The 24,399-nt window shown below is 37.8% G+C and overlaps 1 protein-coding gene and 1 long non-coding RNA gene across 2 annotated transcripts; one reads left to right on the top strand and one right to left on the bottom strand.

Annotated features, from left to right (window-relative positions):
- Window positions 1-11,645: 11,645 nt before the first annotated feature.
- Window positions 11,646-14,866, bottom strand: sox4a (SRY-box transcription factor 4a). The gene has a single exon (XM_059509857.1). The coding sequence runs from the start codon at window positions 14,433-14,435 to the stop codon at window positions 13,359-13,361; it is 1,077 nt and encodes a 358-aa protein (XP_059365840.1). The 5' UTR covers window positions 14,436-14,866; the 3' UTR covers window positions 11,646-13,358.
- Window positions 14,867-17,026: 2,160 nt separating this feature from the next.
- On the top strand, window positions 17,027-20,410 carry LOC132104750 (uncharacterized). Its single transcript, XR_009423590.1, has 3 exons — window positions 17,027-17,994; window positions 18,090-18,200; window positions 20,005-20,410. It is a non-coding gene; the product is annotated as an uncharacterized LOC132104750 (long non-coding RNA).
- The last annotated feature ends 3,989 nt before the right edge of the window (window positions 20,411-24,399 follow it).

The following is a 24,399-nucleotide window of genomic DNA, read 5'->3' as shown; positions in this document are numbered from 1 at the left end:
TCCCCCAGTCCTCAGCAGTCCATTCACTATACTTTCTGCAGAAGATCAATCTGTCCCTGATGTTTTTTTGGAGAGAAGTGGCTTCTTTGCTGCCCTTCTTGACACCAGGCCATCTTCCAAAAGTCTTCACTTAACGATATTCAATTTTTTTTTAGATGCACCTGTAAAGTACAGTTTAATGTGCCACTGATAATTAATTGTTAACTGTAATATTTTGCAATGTTCCCTCTATAATTTTATAACATTGAGGCTTTGGTCACTTTTTGGATTAAAGTTATTTTTCAGTTTACAATTTTAGTGTCGATATTTTCACAATCACAGTGATTACTTGATCACACATTTAAAGTTTAAATGTGTACTGAATTACTACTGTAATTCGGAAGAAATGCTGCTTTTCAATTGGTTTTATGACTGAGGCCTCAAGTATATATGTATAGACATTTTATTTCTTTTTTTCTTGTAGAGCATGTAAATATCAATAAATTAATATGTCTAATCTACAATTCACAACAATAGTGGAACTTGCCTTTAACTGAAGAATTATTTGTCATATTTAGGACAAGTGCTTGGATCAGCTTTCTTCTCTGAACAGCGGTCTCGTGAACACTTCATTTTAAACTGTTATACAGCAGTAGAGCAGTTTTTGGCTCAATCGTGTGCTACACTTTATTTACAATTTAAAATAATTTATTGCGAATGCATGCAGTATACCTGTAATCACTGTATTTCTTTTCTTTCTTTTTTTCCCCACAGATATAAGAAAACACTTCACAACCTACAACTCTAAAAATGTATGTTGCTAACTTAAATCTTTTCCATATGTTCTATAATATTTAATAATATTTAAAATAAACTGTCATTGACATTTTGATAAACATATTGTTGTGTTTTTGTTGAATGTCTTAAACTCTTTTTCTTTTATTACTTCTAGAACCCAGATTTGACAGCAGTGCACACCCGTTTTACTTTGTGATTACCCCAGATAACCCGCTTTGTAAGTTCTCATAGTTAATGAAGCACATCATTTTGGAAAAATGTCCTTTGCATTTGCTAACAACTTACTGATATACTTTTATCAAGATTAAAGTTGATTATAAACCTAGTTCAACAAATAATGTATGTTATGTCACTTAATCTCCCTCCTGTCATTCCATCCCATAAAAAGTGTGCATCTTCATGACATGAATGAACATGTTAACCCCAAAACTCTTGACACCCAAGAAACCATAAAATAAATCCATATGAATGGAGCCGTGTAATCTACTTTTGGACTAAACTGTTCTATGAATGGTAAGGAGAAGTCTCAGTTATATTTTCACTTGAACTTGTTAAGGCATATTCTGATCACAAACCGTTCTCGATCTGGAATTATTCGCTGAAAACACTGAACTGTGCTGTAGAATGCCTGGAGTGACGTCACTGCTCAGGATTGGTCATTTGTTTTTTGCTTCACCAACATTTTCTATGTAGCTGGCCAAGCATGCTTTTTGAGCTAGATATATATAAATATTTAATCTTTCATAATGTGTGCTATTTACATCTAGTACCGTATCTTAACTCTTGCATTCCAAAGAGCTCTGTTAACAACCCAACAGTGTAAAGTTAAAACCATATCCGTATCGGCTTAGGCCGGATCAGCACAAAATGAAATGGTTAAGCAACAAGAATGGTTTGGCCTGATGGTGGAAAAGCAGCTCAAATCTTCAGAGGAGACATAATTGCTATGATCCAACTGTCTATTGTCTTGGGTAAATAGATGTTCAGCTGAATGACAGAAATTTATCGGATTTCACTGAAAATGTCAAAACATTACCTTCAACTTTGCACTGTCACTTTCATTTTTGTGTAATTGTATGTGTGTGAATAATAGAACATTGTTGTCAGTCATTTGTAATGGATGTTTAAAGCACTTAAGTTACTGGAGTAAAGCTTTCTTGGTTTTTTAAAGGTTAAATATTTCTGCATCTTGCAGTTGTTTTTGAGTTAGCCACCTGGCAACAACGCTGAGCTGTTACATTAATAGCAGCAGACAGGGAAAAAAAAAACTCAATTTCACTGTTACTTTAGTATTATTTGTATACTGTTATAGTATTTATACATATTTTATATTAGCTTTCATCATATTTTCAATTTTTATTTTACTTTTAGTTTAAGTATTAATTTTAGTTATATAAGGCATTTTTATTCGTTTGTTTTCAATATTTCTATCTAGGTTTATTGTATTTCAGCTTTAGTTTTAGTTATTTTAGAACTACAACTTAGTTCAGTTAATTTCATATTTTAATTCAGCTCATTTTAATTACTGAGAACAATTTTAATAGTGTATAGCAGTTAACGAAGACCATAAAAAAAATGTACAAAAGGTTTCTTGAAACATACAAAAATATGGAACAGGGAATAACAGAGGAACACGTTCAAAACAGAAATAATATGTAGGTGTCAGGGTGTGAGTGAGGAGCAGAAATGGAAAACAGGCAAGAGGAGAGGAAGCTATGCTGGTCAGAACAAGGAAGCTTGGATGTCGTGTGCCAATCTGAACCATAAAGGGATTTTCTTATGAGAAAGCAGGAGAGAGGATGGGAAGAGAGAAGAGGAGGCTCCACAGTACAGTACAGAAAACAGTACAGACATCTGTGTTGCATTTGCATTGAGCTGTGACTAAAGCACCAGGTTCATGTGCTTCGTATGTGCAATTCGCAACCAAGTCACTGCTGTTCCCAGCCCTTCTTTCTTTCTTTTTCTCCCTAGTTAGGCCTGCATGATAAACATAAACATTTAATATACCAATACACTCACAAAACTATGTCAACTCCATTGGAGAACCAGATGTGCCCTCAAAAGTAAAATAAAAAGTAATAAAATAAAAGTGTGAGGAACTCAGGGCAGCCCCACTTCAAAACAACATACAAAAAACTCTTGCAGAACAAAGCATCGACGAGCATTCTTGATACAAAGCTACCCTTCAGCGTATGTGCGCTTTCAAACCGCACACAAACATACACCAGTTGCTCCCAGTCATAAACCGACAGCTTGTCACATGAGAGCGCAGGAGAACTTCAGAAGTGGTGCGGCTGGGCAGAGCCTGTGGAGCCCAGCCTGTGCATCCCTACGCTTCAGCACCGTCAGCAAACCCACACTCAGTTTCAGGACACTAAAGCACCAGGCTTTCTTGGCCGCGTGGAGCGAGAGATAGATGGGGAGAGAGTAAATCAAAGCATATGCTGACAGAAACTCACTCTAATTTCAAAGGCCTCCACCAAGATCTTGACAAGGCCCTAAGATACCAAACTATTAAAAACATACACGGGTGCCAAAGTTTCTTGAAACGAAAAAAAACTGAAGAAAATGAATGCTGCGGATGATGCCTGATGTCACCATGCAGCCGGAGCGCTTTTACTCCAGAACAACTCTGAAATTAATTTCTGAAATAAAGACCCTTGTGCTGAATAGATGCACTAACTACACTGGAAACCGTTGAGCGGGGCGATGCCATTAGAAAGTGCTTTTGGTTCATCTCCCTCCTCCTAAAGTACATCTACGTGCTAGAAGGTGTGTATTTACCTTTACACCAAGGAGTCAGAAGTGGGCTCATGAGTTCAAGACAATAGAGCAGCCAACAACCGCATTCCCTTCTCTACCACTGCCTCTAACACTATGATTTATGGGTAGTAATTACTTCACTGCCAGTGACATCATCTCACCACGCTTCCTGCACAAAAGTGACTAATTAGTTGTGCTGTCTTTTGATGCCTACAATGTCTTTTTACTCCTATTATTTAAAAAAAAATTTTTTGTATGAAAGACAAGGCATGTCAAAACAAGACATGTCAACATCCCAAGGCAACACTGCTATCTCTGTAGAAACCTTTCTAAGCAGACATTAATACAGCAAGTCTGTTGCTCTCTCTCTCACACACACACACACACACACACACAGATACAGCACTAAACCCTGGCAGACTGCTTCTAAACAGTTTGCTTATAGAAAATATTTTTTTGGAAATTTAGGCTGGATCTAAAATCAGTGGGAATTTTTTTTTTTTTTTTTACTTTGCAACTGCTAAAAAGATCTATATGAATTTATGTAGTAGAAATGTGCAAAAACTGTCACTGGGGTGGTACATCTTTGTACCCCTACAAGGTGCATATGGTATACCTTAAAGGTACGTATTAACTAAAGTGTACATATTAGTACTTTTTGAAGAGGTACCACCAGAGTGACAGCTTTTGTACTACAGTGTTTACTGGAAGAGTTCTTCAGTAGTAGTAGGTCATTAAGATACTTTTTGTCTACTCTATTGTTTTATTAAAACTGTAAATTTAGACATGCAATTCTTCTTATAAACTGTTTTTCACCTACTTTATAGTTTGGAAGTACGATATGATTACGCAAATTTGTGGTTGTCAAATGTTATAAACTACACCTGTGCTAGAACACATACGAGAACAGACTTCATGAATGAACAAGAGGAGTGGCTAGCCGCACACTGATCCACTCAAGACTGGAAGTCTACAAAAACATATTTTATTTTTCAAATTGCATCGTGCAAAAAGGTGCAAAGTGCATGTGGGTTAAAAACAGAATGGACACCAGCAAACGTTTCAGCGCATTGCTATCTTCAGTGCTCATTTAGCAAACAACATTCACCCTTTTTAAGCAAGTCAGCAATTAAGGACAATCTGCTGAATGCAGTTATCTCAAAATCTCAATTGTCTCAAGTAGAATTACAAACAAGTATATATACACATTTCAAATGAACAACTTCCAATGATAATACAGCATAACTGACACACACAAAGAAAGAATGTGTTTTACAAAAAACAAGAAAATTCAAGTTCTTCATTCATACCCTCAGGAGATAAAGATTTAAGTTCAAAGATCCAAAAAGACTCCCTTTGCAATAATTTTCTATCTCTATTCTCCACCTCTCCTGTGAGGTAAAATCCTCTCGATGCCCAGGAACTTCATGTCAGACAGAGAGTGATTAGCAGATTTAAAATGACGAGAAATTGAAGATGTATCATCCTGTCTCCTAATGGCACTTGTGTGTTCAGTCATTCTTGTGCGTAATGCACGTGTAGTTTTGCCAACATATAGTTGTGGACATGGACAAATGATAATGTAAACAACATATGTACTCTTACAGGTAATCAGTTGTCTAATCTTATACGTTTTTAGTGTACGAGGATGTGTAAATGATTTACATTTGACATACTTAGTACAAGAAGAGCAATTGTGACATGGAAAATTACCCTGGGCATCGACAAGAGTAGTTGGAGAGGAGATGTGGGTGTCAGCATGGACAAGCTTGTCCCTCAAATTAGAGCACATGGAAGAGACAAAAAGTGGTTGTTCACTAAATACATTCAATAACTGGGGATCACTTTGAATAATGTGCCAATGATTCTTGATAATGGTTTTGATATCATTACTCAGTGGACTAAATGTGGATTTAAAAATCAAATTTCTCTCCTCCTGTTTTTGTAGGATGGAAACCTTCTCAAGTGCAGTATCAAGCCACTGGTTGGGATAGCCTCGTGATTTTATATTTGGGATAGCTCTGGGCTTTAGACTCAAAGTCTTCTCTCCCAGAACAAATGCGGTGAAGTGTCAAAAATTGGCTGTAAGGTAAACCTCGTTTTAGGGGCATTGGATGAGCACTGTTAGCATGAAAGAGAATGTTCTTAGCTGTATCTTTTCTATAAAGAGAAGAGACTATTTTATTATCCACAATTGATATAGAAGTGTCCAGGAAATTGACATCAGTGAACCCCACATGATATGTAAATTTAATGGAGGGCCTAAGACAATTCATGTACAAAACAAATGTTTCAAAATCGCTTGCAGAACCTTTATAAATGACAAAGCAATCATCAATGTATCTCTTAAACAAAATAATATTGTCCAAGAAGGGGTTATTGTTGAAAACATATTGGTCCTCTAGAAAACCCAAATATAAATTGGCATAGTCAGGAGCCATAGTGGCCCCCATGGCGGTCCCCTCAACCTGCAAATGATATTGATTTTCAAATAGAAAATAGTTTTTAGTAAGTACCATTTCAGTGATAAATTTAGACAGAAGACCCTCATCATCAATGCGCAAATCGAGAAAATGTTCTAAAGCCAGTAGGCCCTCATGATGTGGGATGTTAGTATACAACGAGGTCACATCCATGGTTGTTAATATAGCATCACAACAAACATTTTGCAGAGTTGCTAGACATTGCAGGAAATCAGCGGTGTCTCTCAAATAACTTAGGAAGGGAAGTGACTTAAGGTCTCAAAACAGAATCAACAAAATTTGAAAGAGGTTCATTAAGACTATTGTTTCCTGCTACTATAGGTCGTCCCGGTGGATTGACCAAACTCTTATGTACCTTAGGTAAGATGTAAAAGACAGGTCTAGTCGGAGAACGATTCAGCAGATATTGCTTCTCTTTATCAGAAATTAATTGATGAGCATGAGCTTCCTGACGAATTTCTCGACCTCACCTTGAAACCGAGTCGTAGGATCTGATGGCAAAACTCGTTAATAATTAGTATTATTGAGTTGACGAAGAGCCTCATTATTGTAGAGTACTCGAGGCATAATCACCAAACCACCTCCTTTATCAGCAGGTTTGATGACAATGTCTTTATTTCTACACAGTTCATCAAGAGCTTCTTTTTCAGAATGTGTCAAATTTGACTTATGGTTCCTAAATGAGTCTCCCTCTTCGAACTGTTTGTTGAGTGACTCATTTTACTCCCACGACGGGTGGTGGTGGTCTTCTGCGAAGTGGGTATTTGCGTGGCGTTCTTAGATGCTTTTCTGTCTCGCTGGCATGGTCTAAAAAATCCACTTCACTATCACCACTGGATGCAGAAGTATGCCGAGCCTCATCTTCAAACCACAACTATATGTTGGCAAAACTTCACGTGCATTACGCACAAGAATGACTGAACACACAAGTGCCATTAGGAGACAGGATGATACATCTTCAATTTCTCATCATTTTAAATCTGCTAATCACTCTCTGTCTGACATGAAGTTCCTGGGCATCGAGAGGATTTTACCTCACAGGAGAGGTGGAGATAGAGATAGAAAATTATTGCAAAGGGAGGCTTTTTGGATCTTTAAACTTAAATCTTTATCTCCTGAGGGCATGAATGAAGAACTTGAATTTTCTTGTTTTTTGTAAAACACATTCTTTCTTTTTGTGTCTGTTATGCTGTATTATCATTGGAAGTTGTTCATTTGAAATGTGTATATATACTTGTTTGTAATTCTACTTGAGACAATTGAGATTTTGAGATAACTGCATTCAGCAGATTGTCCTTAATTGCTGACTTGCTTAAAAAGGGTGAATGTTGTTTGCTAAATGAGCACTGAAGATAGCAATGCGCTGAAACGTTTGCTGGTGTCCATTCTGTTTTTAACCCACATGCACTTTGCACCTTTTTGCACGATGCAATTTGAAAAATAAAATATGTTTTTGTAGACTTCCAGTCTTGAGTGGATCAGTGTGCGGCTAGCCACTCCTCTTGTTCATTCCAATGCCATTGGCTCTACGCACCTGTAGTACAAGGACCTGCAGTACAATAACTTTTTTTCTGTTTGGAGTGCTACATATTTTTTCTAGTCTAAAAGACTTCATGAATGCATTAAAAATCAACTGGAGAAAATTTATCACAAGGAAGTCAAGTTAGTTCCGAGAAAAGCTTTTGACTAACATTCATTTCTCTATTCTTGCTCTCAGGGTTATCCGGTTACTGCAGTTCTCTTTGTATTGCACTTTACTGTTTTCTTATTAAACAGAAAAGGTTGTTTTCATTGTGTTACATCCTTAGGCCTCAGTGTCATCAATATTAAAATAGCCATCTATTGTATACTTCATGGGTAAAAGAAAGAAAACTCCTTCTGATCTCCTACAGATCTCCTTCTGTAACACTGAACAAGCATGACCTATGGCTTTTATGACTATAGAAAGTAACAAGAACACCTGTAATCAGTATTATCACAGTGTACTGTAAAACCAGTGACCTAGAAAAATAAAATAAAAGATGCTCCCCTATTGATGGGATTGTGGAAGGAATAATAATAAAAAAATAAAACATCCAAAAATAGTTTATATTACAGTGGAGCTATTTATGAAGCAATACAGGATTTAATTCAGTTTAACTTTAATTCACACCTCCTGAAACTCATTTTGTGATCATTCATATTTAAATAGCCCATTTTACCATTCTGTTTAATATATTATTTCCCCCAATTAAAATGATGTGTCCAAATAACCTTTATTTGAACCATTTTATAATAAATAAATCAAAAAATATATATTTATATATATTTTTAAAAATATATTTTTTTTATTTTGATTATTGTGACCAGTTGAATTGATGAAATCATAGATGTCAAAATATACAAATGAAAATAAACATTGCAGACTGCCATTTAAAATAATAATAATCATCATCATCAGAATTGCTACACAAAATTACTTAAAAAACAACTAGCCTACATGTTGCTAACCTAACTCTTGTCAAAAAACGTGTATTAATAACCTGTTTTCTAAAAATTAAAAATCTTAATTAATATGATTGTACAGTTTAAGACAGATGGACCAAAATGTACGTTAGTTCATTCTTTGTTGATTATTCTTCGTGTTGAGTAAATCAAAATCCCGAACAGGCCAGGTTTATGACGAGTCATCCAGCACTGATATTCCATTCGGTTACTGTGTCGCGTGGCCACGTGAAGTTTGTGAGCATGATGAACAAAGAAATACTCCACTCCCCTTTGTGCTCAACTTTGAGAGCAGCAGACGCACCAAAACTCCCGCTTAAATATTCCAAAATCATTGACCAATGTCATGAAGTTATCCACGATGGGTTTTTATCTAAAACAAGTTAAAGTCCATTGAGGAGCAATCCCGTTTTGTCGTTATAATCCAAAAACTCAAAACTTTCTTTCAGCGTCCGGATGTTTGGCTTCTATTGATGATAGTGCATTGTCTGCACGTGCTAGACAGCTCGCTTGACCACGCCCCCTTCACCCCTGACTCCACCCCTTGTCCAATACCATGCACTTAACGGAATTACACCTAAAGACGTTAGTGAAACGTCTATATTTTATTATTATTATTAATATTACCATTATTTTAAATAATAAATGTAGTAATAATAATAAATTATTGTTATTTTATAATCATCATTATTGTTGTTGTCTAATAGGTGAATTGCCCTAAATTGGGACAATGCCTAATGTGGGACACTTAAGGTTTCGTGTTTGTAGCTTCCCCATAAATACATGAATGCCAGTGAAACTCAAAGCTGTGGTGTCATGTGATCAAAATCACATCACCTCTCAAATGTTTAATGTTTTGGTTACACATTGCAATATATCACAGAAATCTGAAATACAAAAAAATGTTCCACATTAGGGCAATTCACCCTACTTTTACATGTTTCAGGCATGGACAGAGCACTCATGAAACATCTCTTAACAGTGCATCTAGAGATGTGAAATATGATGATTTATCATCTGCTAACATCAGTGCATATACTTAAGGTCACTGAGTGTATTGAGGGCTTGGGTTTTGAGTAAATTGCTATAGGGTGGTTATATAAATAAATATACATTTATGACAGTTTATCAGGCTGTACTGGTGACATAGTGGCAACCATAGTATGTGGATAAGTGTAAATATGACTAATCTTGCTAAGTGCACCAGTTCAAACCATCTGTGCTGCCTTCTGTTAGAAAGTTATATAGTATGTGATCTTGTTAATTGATTTTATTAAATACATAAAGCAGGATTTTTGCGTGCGCAGACTGCGCACACACACGGACACACACGCACATATAGCCTATATATATTTATTTTTATTTTTATTAAGTTTTACACTTTAAAAGCTACAGAAGATATTTACATGTTTCCTAGAAGACAAATATAAGTGCAAGACTGATCATATTGGAAAAAAATAGTTTTATATGTGAAATAACTTTTCAGAGCAGTACTAGATAAAATAATAATAATAATAATAATAATAAAAACAATATGGATTTAGAATTTTATTATCACTTTTATTTAGCTGAAATAATTATGTGAGATTATGTGTGTATGTGTGTACACAAACACACTTTGCCTGTGTCACTGACTCCAGATAACAAGTCAGTACATTGCAAGAAACATGGATACATAAGCTTGCAACTGGAACCCCAACACAATCCATCATGCAAGTCTGCTTGACAGACTGATACATTCATATCTTAACTTTGCACAACTGTGGTATTCAAATGGCTTCCTGTCTCTTTTTTCATTTGGGGGATGTAAACAGATTAACAAAATCTTTCGAGAGCCCCTTCCCCATTCCCGACACAAACCAGTGCACCCAGAAGGAATTAATTGGTTTCAGCAGTCATCCCTGCTGAACAATCCACTTGAGCGCCCCCAATGTAGCCTCCCGGCAGAGACATCTCATCTGTCTCACACTCCTCCCCCACAGAGCCCACGTCTAGACCCTCTTGCTGTAGTGTGCATCCATGCTCACACTCGACTAGGACATTAGGTTCACACCCTGTGCTATCAGTCGGGATGATGCTATAGATAATGACTCAGGCCGAGTTGCTTAAACACACATCTTTTGAGACACGGACAAACCATCTGATCTCTTTTTTGCCCCCTAATGTAAACATGGCATTTTGCAGCCATGTAATGTGATTATTGCATATTTTAAAGTCTGGATCGCCTCTGATAGCTGCATACCCACTTGACTGTGTCTTATTGTGTAAAAAAAAAAAACAGAGGGGAGGAAGGGATGGATGGATGTTTATCAGGGAACACAGAAATGAAACAGTATTGTGATGTCATTGTGACAGTTCTGTGACTCCAGGTTGCAATAGGCCTGACTGTTAATCTTTTGGCCATGCATCACTTCATATGTCTCACATAGAGTGGCACACAAAAGCAGAGTTGGTGCAAGTGCATGGTATTAATAAATATAGACTAGAATGTCTTTAAAGCATCACAATCCTGATACACAAACAGTCTTGTTGAGCACTCATAATTACAATCTTATAAAAGGCATAAAACTGAGGTTGTATGCTTTCAGAAGGTATTAATATGAACACTATTAATATGTAGCATTTGGGCAAAAGCAAAGCTTTTGTGTACCTATTTTTTCAGAGTATACATTTCAGAAACTAACTAAGGTTTCTATACTGCTCTGTGCTGTGCAAAGGTAAAACAGTTTTATGGTCAGTATTATGGTCATTGGTTCCACAAAGAACCTTTCAGTGAAAAAAAAACCTTAAAAGAGTCATTTTTTATTAGTGTGAATAACATTTAATAATCTAAATAATATATAATGAAACTTAGCCTATGTGGAATGGAAAGGTTCTATAGATGTCAATGGCTCCATGGAGAGCCTTTGATGCCAACAAAGAACTTTTATTTTTAAGAGTGTAGAATATAAATGGTCCTGTGGCTAATTTGTGGCTAATCAGAGTGTGATGTTGAATCAAAGAAAAATTTGTGAATAATTAATTCGTAATTACTGCGTTTTACCTTTGGGGGGAGCACTGCTTTCAAAAAATAAACAACAACAGCACTTGAATTACATTAAAATAAATATACAAAGAGAAAGAGTCTTGCAACTGATGTTCAGTTCCAGCTGATTTTATTTCCTTCTTGGAAAAAGACAAAGTTCTGTACAGAGGTCTGACAGGCAGTGACTTGACACAATTGGCTGGCTTTTGAGTTCACAACTCAAATGTTGAGATATGGTATGGCAAGACAAAACTATTGTACACAGCATATTGCACAAAATAAAACAATAAAACATCTATATATTCCAAAAGTCATGAACAACACTCTTAAACGTAGGGATGTATAAAGATATATGTTCTTGTTCCTGTCGTGATATATCATCGTCAGATGTAAACACGCAATCTTTTACTTATTTTACAGTCAATGTACATAGAATTCTTCATGTTGATCCTCTGCCTTAAACACAACTGCTCTACACAAACCTGAATTCAGAAATACAAAATGCTATTCGCCATGCCATAATATACTAAAACAATTAGCTACATTTAGCCAACAAGTAGAAAAGATTAAATATCCTGGTACAATTATGGAGTGAAGACATACTTCATGGTTCATGTATTATAGGCATTTCGACCGTATCCGTAATTCCATCCAGTGGTTCAAACCGAAACGTGTCACTATAAAAGCACAAAGAAATTGGTATTCATAAGGTACAGTATCCCAAATAAGGACGCTATAAATCGCAGCTGTCGCTGCTGCAGCTACCTGCAACCTCACTCGGCGCGCGCATCACAGGCTAATGACGATTGGCCGTTGAAATGCGGATACTGTCTCTTTAAGAAGCCTGTGGATTGACACTGTAAACATGTTTAGGGAGTAGATTTTGGAGACAACCCAATCCCCCTGGCTTTAATAATCGGAAATTCAAACAGCGATATTCACCGATTGACACCCCCTCGATAGATTTTGTACAAAAATACACTCAGAAAATAATGAAACATTTAATCTCCGTTCCATGTGAAAGGTCATCAATTAAATAATACGAAACAAGTCTAGCCCTTCCGCGAAACAGACGGACATGTGCATGTGAAGCACTCAATAGACTGACTAGAACACAAGTGACGGAGTGGAGAAGAGAAGCAATGTTTGGTCGTTATATAAATACATCGGTATAAAAATGCCAGCGCTGAAAAGTTACGAAGATGAAAAAGTAAAAGGCAGAGAGAGAAAAAACGCTCCTCGGATGAATTTTGGTCCTGATTTGTAGTGTAAAAGAGTTGAATCATCTGAGTTGCGTCTGAATCCTGATGTCATGACGACAGGAAAGCTGGTGATTGCGTTTGTTTTTGCGTCTGATACGGCGCTGCCATTCGGTTTCAACGAATCAACACCAGTTACGTTTCTCGACAGCCTTAAATCGTAATGAAAGCATGCTATGCTGGTCTAACACACGATTCTGGTAAACAATCTCAAGCGCGAGCAGAGGAATCGATCGCATGCTCTCCATTCAGTACCTCCATCAAAACAAGCATATGACCAGACTTTTCTTGTTTAAAAACGTCCCTTTTTGAAGTCGAAGAGGGCGCACAACTTTAACTCGCGCAATGCCTTCCTCATCTGCGTCCAAAGCGCGCCTCCTTCCAAGCACCAAACGAGCAAGCTAAGCACTTTCATCTGCACTCTTGTCAGTGGATAATGAGAACCCACAGTATCTGATGCATGATAAACACGAGGAATCTTGTCGTTGACTCATCGTCTGACTCGTCTCGGAGGATTTTTGCAGCCCTCCAGTCATTTTTCAATCTGTCCTTTCACTATACTAGCTCTCAGTAAGTGAACACCAAGTTGGATATTGTCGATTCGAGCCAGTCCCCTGATATCAACTCGCTCACCTCAGGGGTGCAGTAGTCGGGGAACTCAAAGTGCGAGCCGGAGCCCGACTCAAAGTTGAACTCCAAATCTCTGTCTAGAGGCGGGGTGCCAAAGGTGCTGAAACTGTCAAAGCCGGGACTGGGGTCCGCCAGCTCGTCCTCGAACTCCTCATCCGAAGAGGACGACTGCGAGGAGGACGAGTGCGATGCGGAGGGCGTCGGAGACGGCGCGCGGGTGTACTTGAAGCGCGCGGAGGGCTCCGTGTCTTCCTTTCCGCTCGCGAGCCCGTCCTCATACAGGCTCAGCGGGTCGCTGGATTCCGCTGAGCTGCTCAGAGTGGGGCTGGCCGGCACGGCGACGGAAGGCGGGCTGCTATCGGAGCTGCATCCCCCGAACACATGCGCGCGCTTTGCTGGTTTCTCGGGTATCTGTTTGGCGGCGGACCTGGACTTGTAGAGAGTGTGGTGGTCTGCAGGGACGGAGTGGGTGGTCAGCTCAAGCGCCGTGGACTTTCTGTGCGTCCTGCTGAGAGTTTTCGAGCTCTTTCTGGATGCAGATTTCGCGCCGGGGCTGCCGCTCACGCGCTCCGCCTTCTCCCCAGTCTTGCCGCTGGATGACTTCACCTTCTTCCGTGGACGATATTTGTAGTCTGGATAGTCTGCCATGTGCTTGAGCCGCAGACGCTCAGCCTCGCGGATGAATGGGATCTTGTCGCTGTCTTTCAAAAGTTTCCAGCGCTTGCCGAGTCTCTTGGAGATCTCCGCGTTGTGCATGTCCGGCGACTGTTCCATAATCTTGCGCCTCTCTATCTGCGACCAAACCATGAAGGCGTTCATTGGCCTCTTGATGTGTCCCGATGGGGTTTTGCACCAGGCTATGTCCATTTTATCTCCAGCCGAGTTTGGAGAGCCGGGAGTCGGGGAGGCGTCCATGTCTAGGTCCATCTCCCCAAAATCAGTGGACTCGCCGGGGAGCACGTCGCTGTTGTTGCTGATGTGCGTCTGTTCCACCATAGCCAGGTCTGTGCCCATGCACACTCACTACAACAGTCTCAACTTTTAATTGCGCACGAAAATCCTACACGTGCTGCAGCTTGAAGCGCGTTGAGAGCGCTAAGAATCTTTTTTCTTCTTCACACTTGTGCGAAATATGATTTAGTCAGCGTGGAAACAAAAGTTGCTGCCGACTGTCTCCTGGTTCAGCACGCCGTCCACAAAGGCGCATATCCCCGTCAGGAGCTCTGTCAAGTCCCGCCAATGTTGTCAAAATCAACAGTCTACCGTTCAACTGCCGGTTCGACTGAAAACGAACCCAGAGTGCGCTCTGGACGCGAAGTATCTGAAGCCGCTTAATGGAAACGGACAAGTGTCTTCAGCATAGTTTGTGGTATGACCATGCGGTAGGTTTAGGCGACTGCACTTTTTCATGCTCTGAGCTTCCTATCACCCTTCACAACTTTCAATACTTCTACTAAACCGCCTCACAAGGATTTATCCTTTTCCGAAGGAATAAAGGAAAGAGAAACCAGCCAATCAGCTGCTGTCACTAGCCTATCCTCGGCCAAAGCCACGCCCCGTCGCCGTTCATTGGCTGAATATAGTATCTAATAATAATCGGCGCGTGCAATGAGAAGCTTTCTGTCTGACCTCATTCCATCTACACTGCAAACTTAGTTTTAAAGGCGCATTATGTACTCCCCCTTTCCTAGATCGCACGCTGAATTTGGCAAGGGTGCATAAGTTAGGATAAGCAATTCTAATGTTCGATTATGAGTGATAACACGGATTAAAACCAAGGACTGTTAAATTCAGCTTCTCACAATCAAGCGTTTGCTTTGACTCGCTTGCATTAGATAAATTATAAAGTGACTGTAACTTATTATTTAGAGCATTAATTTGGGATATGTTATAATAATCATAAAAACAATCGCTCATTCATTGATATTAGACATATGCAGCGCCGTGCATTATAGACACAAAGACGGACAGCATGCGCCCAGATGCCACGCGTTTCTCCATTCAAAGGAAGCATGTTCTTATGTTGGTAGCTCGCGCTCTGGTTGACGGGTTTTAGATCAAATGTATATTCTTTATAAATAGTTTTTAGCGATGCCCATTTTAATTAGCACACTCCCCCAAATTGAGTATTTCTAGCTACTATAATGATGTTGATAGCCGAATGCAGTCACACAGCAAACAGTCAAATGCAAGAGGTGAAGAAACAGCATTTGGCATCATGACTTTAAAACCAAACTCGTACTATGCCTCTAGATGGCATAGTAGAGCCAGAATAAGGCTGGGAACATTAATTATGCCACACAGAAGGTGTGTGCTCTGAATAACCGTTTAACTAGATAAAACAGATCTGAATATGCATTACGTAATCAAGTCATCTATCATGAACAGAAGATAACAACAAAGGGCAAGCAGCTCGAGTCCATTCTAACACTATTGTGAGATGTGAAGATCAAGTGATGCATCTCCACTATCTCTGCTAAGCAGACAGTGACTTCCTAAACCCTGAATCAGTATAACTGAAATCAATAGTTCAGTGACCTCATAGCTGAAGTATTCTGAATTTAAAAGAACTGTTAACCATTTACAACACCAAAAGCACACTATGTGCATGAGATTTTCTAAGGCACTTCTGAGGCCATATGATTTTGAATACAGTAATCAAACACCTTTGACTGTTTAAACAGGTGTGCTGGGAGTGGATGCAGACTAGCTTAGCTTATCGTGTCTCATCACGGACAGATGGCCACCTTGCTGCACTTACAATTATTTACTTTACCGGTTACACCTCAACAGGAACACACCAGCAATAGGCAACAAAACCACTATTTTCTCCAGGTGAGTCAAAGGTGAGTTCTTATGCCTGCTTGAATTGATTGTAAAGTTTGGAAATTGTCTCACCACCTTAACATGTTTTCAATTGCTTGTAATGTGGACAACCACAACAGGTGCTTTTTATCAATAGGCATTTTGTTTAAGACAAGCAAAGGCAAGTTTTCTTTTTCTTCTTCTTCTTTTTTTTTCTCTCCATGCTCTGGTCAATTTTGTGGTTTTGGGCTATATGGCTTTTCTTAACGTGTTCTTTCAGTGGAAACTAGTTAAAAGAGAAATATATATATATATTAAACCACTTTACCTATTTGTGTCTGTAGATTTCAAAACCTATAAGTATATGTATCATTAAAGGCCATTTTCTTAAAATGAGTTCCGAACAGTGTTACTTTACTATCACTCAGATACTATTATAGGTTTTATTAATATTTTCAATAATTATATTCATTATAATTTTAATTACATTTTTAGTAATTTTGTTGTGTTTGGCGTGTCATTTTTAGTAGTTATATAATGTAGTTATATTTTTTTATAATTTTAATTTCAGTTTTATGTAGCTATAAAAACCCTGTTTTTAAGAGCCACAAATCTTCACTTACATCCACCAAACTTCACAGGTTTATTCACATCTACTGTATATGCTGAACGTTTTTGCAGAGGTGTTAAATTATTTGCCCAATTTTATAGATTTTATTCCTAAAAGCATTATCAAAATGAGTTGATTTTCTGGTTGTTGACAGTATTTTATGATTTAGAGTGATATAAAAATATCAGAAATTACCTCAATAAAAACCTTTAAAAAGACTCTAATATATCAACAACTATAACAAATATTTTCAGACTGGCGTTATCCAATGTTCAGTTTTCTATTCTGGAAATGTATACATCTTAATAAAAACAGTTGTTAATGTAACCAATATTTTTTTTACCCTCTTCACCTGGGGTGTTGTTTTAGAAAACAAACCTACATGAAAAAAAATCATGTGCAATTTCCATAAAAAAATAAGCTTCAACAGAAGGATCCAAGATGGACAAATCCACTCATAATTACAGTACTTGATCTCATAGGCTGAAATGAGAGGATTTAGTAATGACCTGGCAACACGGCGGACCGTCGGCAGCATGCTTAATTCACTCATTCACTCCCTACTACCATGGTGTTCAATCCAAACCCCACTCCTCAAGCTTGGCTTAGTGTTGGCATGGAAATCCTGACTGTTTGCTTTCCAAACACATTCAGACAAGAAAGTACATGATCTCGCCAGTCTTAGCCCAGCGGAGCTGAACTACACAGTCGACAAGGACACGGGAACGTCCTTATCAATCCACCAGCCGATCTCAAACGCACACACAAACAGATATTAATGGATTTGCATAGATGTCAATCTGATGGCTTGGGTTTCTGAAGACAAGCGGCCAGCAGGGTTTATGAAAATGAGCTATTCCTGCAGTTGCCAGGAAAATGAACTGGGGCACAGAACAGTGCAGGCAGTGATCACACGCGGGTTAGATGGTAGTTGGAGCCGTTATGACAAGGCATGGAGGAAGGTGCCTCTGAGTTACTCATTACATTCTTTCTGTCCCATCATTGCTGCCTTCCTAATTACCAGGCTAATTTCTCCAGTCTCTCTGTGCCACTGCCATCACACAATGGAGCCTTTGTGTGTGAAAACACGTGTGTGTGTAAGATGGCTGAGCTCTCGTTCAGCTGAAATGCAACTGTGGTTCAACCTGACCCCAGCAGGTATTCCTTTTAGCCATCTGTAATGCTTTAAGTTCTCATTGTCTCCCTCGAAACTTGTGCAAAACGGTCACCCAAGTGTGTTTCTCTTTCTTTAGTGGGAACTTGTTTGTGGTGAGGTCACCCAGATAACTTGAACCTACCAGCCAAAACGGTTACAGCTAATTGTCCAGCTGAGCAGATTCTTTCCCCCGCAGCAGAACACAGAGGTAAGGACACGAGTTCAGGAGTGAATGGCAGATCGCTTATCTTTCACACCACTTTACTTCCCCATTGCTGCAATAAATCAGGAACGGCAGCCAAAGACATGCCTCCTTTTTCAGGTTTCAAGAGTTTCTACCGTTTACCAGTGCAAGAGATTCTGAGAACAGTAACGTTTATCTCGATAACATCACTTCATCAGCATAACTATTCTCAAAAGTAGTTTCATGTTAAATTTTAGCAGATATATTTGCTCGATAAAGAGACCGTAGGAAAACAGAACAGTATTTGTTGGAAAGATTCCAGGTGTGATATAATCATGCTCATTTGTTTAAAGTTTTACCAACCGTTGGACTATAAACTGAAACTGATGCTAATTAAAGACCAACCGACATGACACCAGTATCACAGTTCATCCTCTTATTCTCAGCTACATGTTATTTATTAAGTGGGTGAATCGTGAAACCTGTCAAGAGTTGTATTTCTCTCTCTAAAATAAAAAAATAAAATAAAAAAAAAGACATGAAATGAAAGGAAAGCAGCAAAACCTATAAGGGCCTTTAGATTATTATTATTATTTTTTTATTTTTTTGCATTGTGCTATCTTCATAAATTTTCATAAAAATTAAACAACCCCCCCCACACACACAATTCTCATAAGTGTAATGTCAAAAGAAAAATGTATTTCTTATTATCCTAATGTATATATAATGATATATAATGTAATAATAATGTAATAATATATATATATATATATATATATATATATATATATATATATATTGCTATTATTATTATTGTTGTTGTTATTGTTATTTTTTGTTATTTATTATTGTTTCCTATTGATATTGGGGTAAAATGTGACATGGAGTGTTATTTGATATACAGTCAAAAAAATTTTTTTTTCAGACACTAGATATATATTTTTTATATTTTTGTACTAGTTTGTGCAGGTCACTATAGTTATTATTATACCCCCCAAAAAATTCAAAAAATTCAAAAAAAAAAAAAAAAAAAAAAAAAAAAAAAAAAAAAAATATATATATATATATATATATATATATATATATATATATATATATATGGTGAGATTTAGCAAAGGATTTAAATGTAAATTGAGAATTAATTGCTGTTGTTTTTTCTTTTCTTTTTTTTCCATTTACTTTTCTCTCTAGCAGCTTAAACTTGATCTCTTATTTAGTAAACACTGGAGGTTTTACTCAAGGTTATGAATAGAGCTTGTGTCTTTTCTTTCTTACTTACTTACTTGCTTTTCTTTTAACAGAACTGTTAGGAATTATGTTTCTTTTAATATTTCAGCGTGTATGGGGTTGTAAACATCAGCCTCAACAGAACCTTCTGAGAATGATTTTCCCAACTAAATAGCAGACCAAATGTTTTGTTTGCTGTTCTGAAGGGAACAAAAAGTGTTTTGATGAACAGAGTGCTTTCACTCGTAGAAAGGTCTTGTTTATGTTTTGCAAGCAACCTTGAGCAGTGGATTCCTCTGGGTTAATATGAGTGGCTTTTAAATAACAGTAAAGGGAAATACTGTTGTGGACAGCAAAGCAAGTGAGAAAAGAAAGAATGGCTAAATTTATTCAGTTATGAAGAGTGAATAGCCAGTCTGCATTGAAACATGGAATTTTGCTCAAGGTTTGTACCACATGTGGAGCATGTTTTGAGTGATTATTGGAACAGCATGTTTAGCCTTGTACTTCAAAGGAGGTTTTGTCCAGTCAGGTTGTGGTTTAGCTGACACCTGACTTTTGGTTTGTGTGTGTGTGTGTGTGTGCGTTTGTTTGCTGGCAGGCTCAAGTCCATTTTCCTGTCTGTTGGAGTTAAATAGGACTCATCAACTGACTGAACAGGTGCTGTATCTTACACCAGACAGATCCACACACACACACCCACACACATTATGCAATGCATATTGAAATATTGAAATATTCAACATATGTTAATATAAATCCAAAAATTCAAAAAGGATGTGAAAGCACCATAAATTATCATAAAAGTAGTTAAAATGACAAATGACTGTCATAAATCCCAAGTCTTCTGAAATCATATGATAACTATTTGTGTGAAAGTTGCTATTAAATGAAATTGTTGACATATACCTGACTTCTGAATGCATGAAACGAGTAACAATGATGGATTCATGAATGACTCATTCTTGTTCATCTGACCGTTTACAATGAATCAGTTACAATTTACATCACAAAACTGCAGGATTTGTTTACAAATGAAACTGGTCTAATTCTAGAGTCAGTAATCCGTTTGCAGCAGTTAAAGCAATATCAGTGAATAACAATTTATATATTTGTCTGTTCCCCAACAAAGCTATCAGATGACCCATTTGTTTCATTACTCCTTGCACTTGCAGATAATATACTGTACCATCAATAACAGCAACTTAAGTGCACTTAATGAGAATATGCTTTTATGACTGTTAAGTACACATTTAAAATGTAATTGTTAAAGTGTAAAATTAACTGTTTTATTGTGCATTCTAATTATATAATATACTTTAAAGTCTTATTTTTGGTTGAATATTTTTGTTGTGCTTTAAAGAAGTGCCGTTGTTTTGATGTGTTGACCAACAAACTAAAGCCCATGAAAATACTTGGTAATTTTAACTGTAGTATGTTGTTTGATGTTACAACATTAAAGTTAATATATTTTAAATGTACCAAATGGCAACTTGATCATTATAAATGTGTAATTAGGCTACACATATATTTAAATATATGACATACAAGTTTGAATAGAAATGACGTTTAAGTAAATTTTACTTTACCAAAAAAATGCTTTTAAATTTGTCATTACACTTTAACCATTTTTGAACAGTTGATGGGCACCATTGACTCCCATAGTAGGAAAATACATAAATAAAAATACTATGGAAGTCAATGGTGCACATAAACTCTTTGGATACTAACATTTTTTTCAAAATATCTTCTTTTTGTGTTCAACAGAAAGAAAGAAAAAACTCATACAGGTTTGGAACAAGTGAAGGGGGAGTAAAGGATGACAGAATTTTGACAGAACTACTTCTTTAAGTGGTTTAAAGTTACACTAAGGTTTGGCTAACTGCATTTGATGTAAATGTAAACTAGAATACATTTCCATTTAATTACAGTTAGCATGCAATGCAATGTCTAAAAACATTATGTTCAGTTTGCACTTAAAGTATATTTTTTCCCTAAGTACTCTCTCTCTCTCTCGTATTTTTTTAAAGTATGATTAAATGTATACTTTTTCCACAAGGGAGATTTTTCACCTTGGTTGAACTATTCCTTTAATAAGAGAAAGACAGAGAGAGTGCTGAAATAAGGAGGTAGACAGAAGTGTTTCTCTTGGACTCCAAACTATTATTGTATTCACAATTGCAGTAAGCAGGGCATCAGTGTTGGAGATGGAGAAAGCAGATCACTCCAGAAGTTCATCATGTGCTTACTTAATGGCTGCCTTTCCAGTGTCTCACCTTTAACTGTCTCAACCATATGGATTTGAGGACAAAGACATATTACGTTTATGCTAATTACAACAGCCAAGTACAGACAAAGGACTACAAAGATGTACCTGTACCATAATAAAGAGAATGTGAATGCCATGGCACAAAAATGAAAAGCCTGATGAGGGAAGCGTGGGCATGTGAGCTTGTTAATGTGTCTGACTCTGTTTGTTCCATCAGAGGAGAATGTGATATTTGAAGGATGAGAGACCCTTTTCATACCAGAAATGGGAAACTTAGAAGCCATCGTCATTCCATTTATGTACTTTACAGGGAACAGAGAGACAGAAATAAAGAGCAGCAACAATGGTGCATGGCAATGGTTTCAGGCTAGTGGCAGTGCTCCGGCTACAGAGGCAGAGACTTTTTTTTCCTCCCAGTCGCACTGCGGCACAGCCAGACGACTAGAGTGGAGGCACAGGAGCTCACAGCTGCAGTCTACTGGCTTGTTTCGGGGAGGCAGAGGAGCCGAGCACTTCCTCTCGAAATACCGTCGCTCTTCTACTTTTTGCTGTTGAAGAGTAATTTTAATGGGTGAAGAGCATTCGAAGAGAGTAGAGCCCAAAAAAATAAGACAAACTCTGAGTAAAACAACTTGGAATTAACGTTGGTCTCTTTTATGGACAGAAAATTTGGAGAAACGAGCACGGATCGTGATTTTTTGTGGTGCTGCTGACGGCATCGTCTACAAGTACCGGACCAGGTTCCCAGGCTGAGAAGTCACTGATAAAAGCTTGGATTCCAGTGCGTCACCTTTCCGCCCCATCGTAAACTCGTCCCACCCGAGACGTCCAGTCAGCCGGGCCTGTCTGGATTCCCATTCGCATTGACTGGCCAAAGTTGCCGCTCGACTCCAGGGTTAAGGTGGCTTTTGGTCCCAGACTTAGTCCTTGTCCAGAGGGCAGGGAAGAGATGAACAGAAACAGCGACGCGGCAGCTAAGCTGAGCTCAACCAGACAGATGCAGTGACCTAAATCAGCCCCAGTCATGTCTGGACGCAGCCAGAGCGAAGCAGACAGAGAGGAAGACAGAGCGAGAGCGAGAGGGAAACAGCGACCCACACATACTGACTTGAACATATACTCACACTACGGTAGGTTTAGACGACTGCAATTAGCCTGTAACGAAATGTAGTTTGTTTGCCATCCATTTGCGTTCAGTTCTTGCTGATGCTGTGGTTAGCTGAGATAAGCGTGTCTGTGGCTGTGCTTCTATCTTTGTGCCATAGGGATGGAGAGAAATTAAGGAGGCTGTAAGGGGAGGGGGGAGTTGTCTCTCTCTCCCTCTTTTTTTCGCCACCGCTTTATTTTGTTCCATTTGCTTGTGTTTATATTCAACGTATGTCTGCGCTGATCTCCACCATTACTGCACATCGAAATGTAGAGCCGTTGTCCCCCTCACCTCCCCGTTTGCACTTTTGGGTCCAGGTAAGACATTCATTTATTCGTCTTTTGATAGACAAATATGCGAACCCCTTAGTCTGAGTGCGTGAGGGTGGAGCGGTTTTGTGCATTATGTTTATTTGTTTTTGGTGAATCCGATGCGCATTAAAACCCAAGATTGAGAACAAGATCACATCCCCCTCCTCCCGAGTGCAGACTCCTTGGAAATATTCTGAATTTACAGTTGGTAGATTGTGCAGGCATTGCACATTCATCTCAGGCTGAAAGAGATAAAATTGCTCAGGAATGTGATCGGTTAGTAGTTTAATCACAGTTTGGTGAGAATGATGAAGCCTTTTAGAGATAAACAAAGGTAGGCACATCTTTTAAGTGTGTTTCTTTAGTGAGTTCAAGTGAAAGTGTATCATCTATGCTGTTATTTATTTGCTTCTGGCAACAAATATTATATTACATACACCAACACCTTGATCATTTTCTTGGCACAAATCATCCCAGGAACAGAATACTGCTCACAGGGTATAACAATCTAGCCATAAGCGGGAGACTGATATCTCAAACATGTCAACTCATATTCCTTCAGCTAGCAAATCACTTATTAGTCTCCACTTGGAAAAGTACAACTTCACAGTTTCAGTCTCATTCACCTGCACTTTTTGATCTCACACGCAGATGTAATTGATGAGAACTCAAAGCTACCTTGAGCTATTTCTCAGTTAAGAGGCTCTGGTTACAGAGGTAAAAGTTACAGGTGTCATATTACATTCAAGTGCTGTAAGATCTGTAATCTTATGCGATGCTTATGCGAAGTGTCAAGTACAGTCGTGTGTGAAGCATGGCACCAGAACAACTTTTGTCAGATGTTCAGCAGGGGAGGGGTCATCAACCAACATGCAGGTGTAGACTAACTTATGTTTTAAATGACAGAACACTTAATATAATTTATAACAATTATTTATTATATATAAATTGTTTTAATAATAGTCAAAATTATTATATTACCCACTGAATAATTAAAGATTAAATTAAAGATGAGTAAAGAAACAACTGACTCTTTGCCAAGCTTCTCCTATATATTATATATATATATATATATATATATATATATATATATATATATATATATATATATATATATATATATATATATATATATATATATATATATATATATGTACTCTGATCTCTCCGTTTTCCTGCCACTGGCAAAAATGGAAGGAGAAGCTACTATAACATATTAAATGAATTACCTCAGGAATGAAAAAAATAACATCTGTATCAACAGCGCAT

The sequence above is a fragment of the Carassius carassius genome, chromosome 25, assembly GCF_963082965.1.
Source record: "Carassius carassius chromosome 25, fCarCar2.1, whole genome shotgun sequence".
NCBI lineage: Eukaryota > Metazoa > Chordata > Actinopteri > Cypriniformes > Cyprinidae > Carassius > Carassius carassius.
The sequence above is the reverse complement of the archived record's forward strand: the minus strand, read 5'-3'. Positions and strand labels throughout refer to the sequence as shown.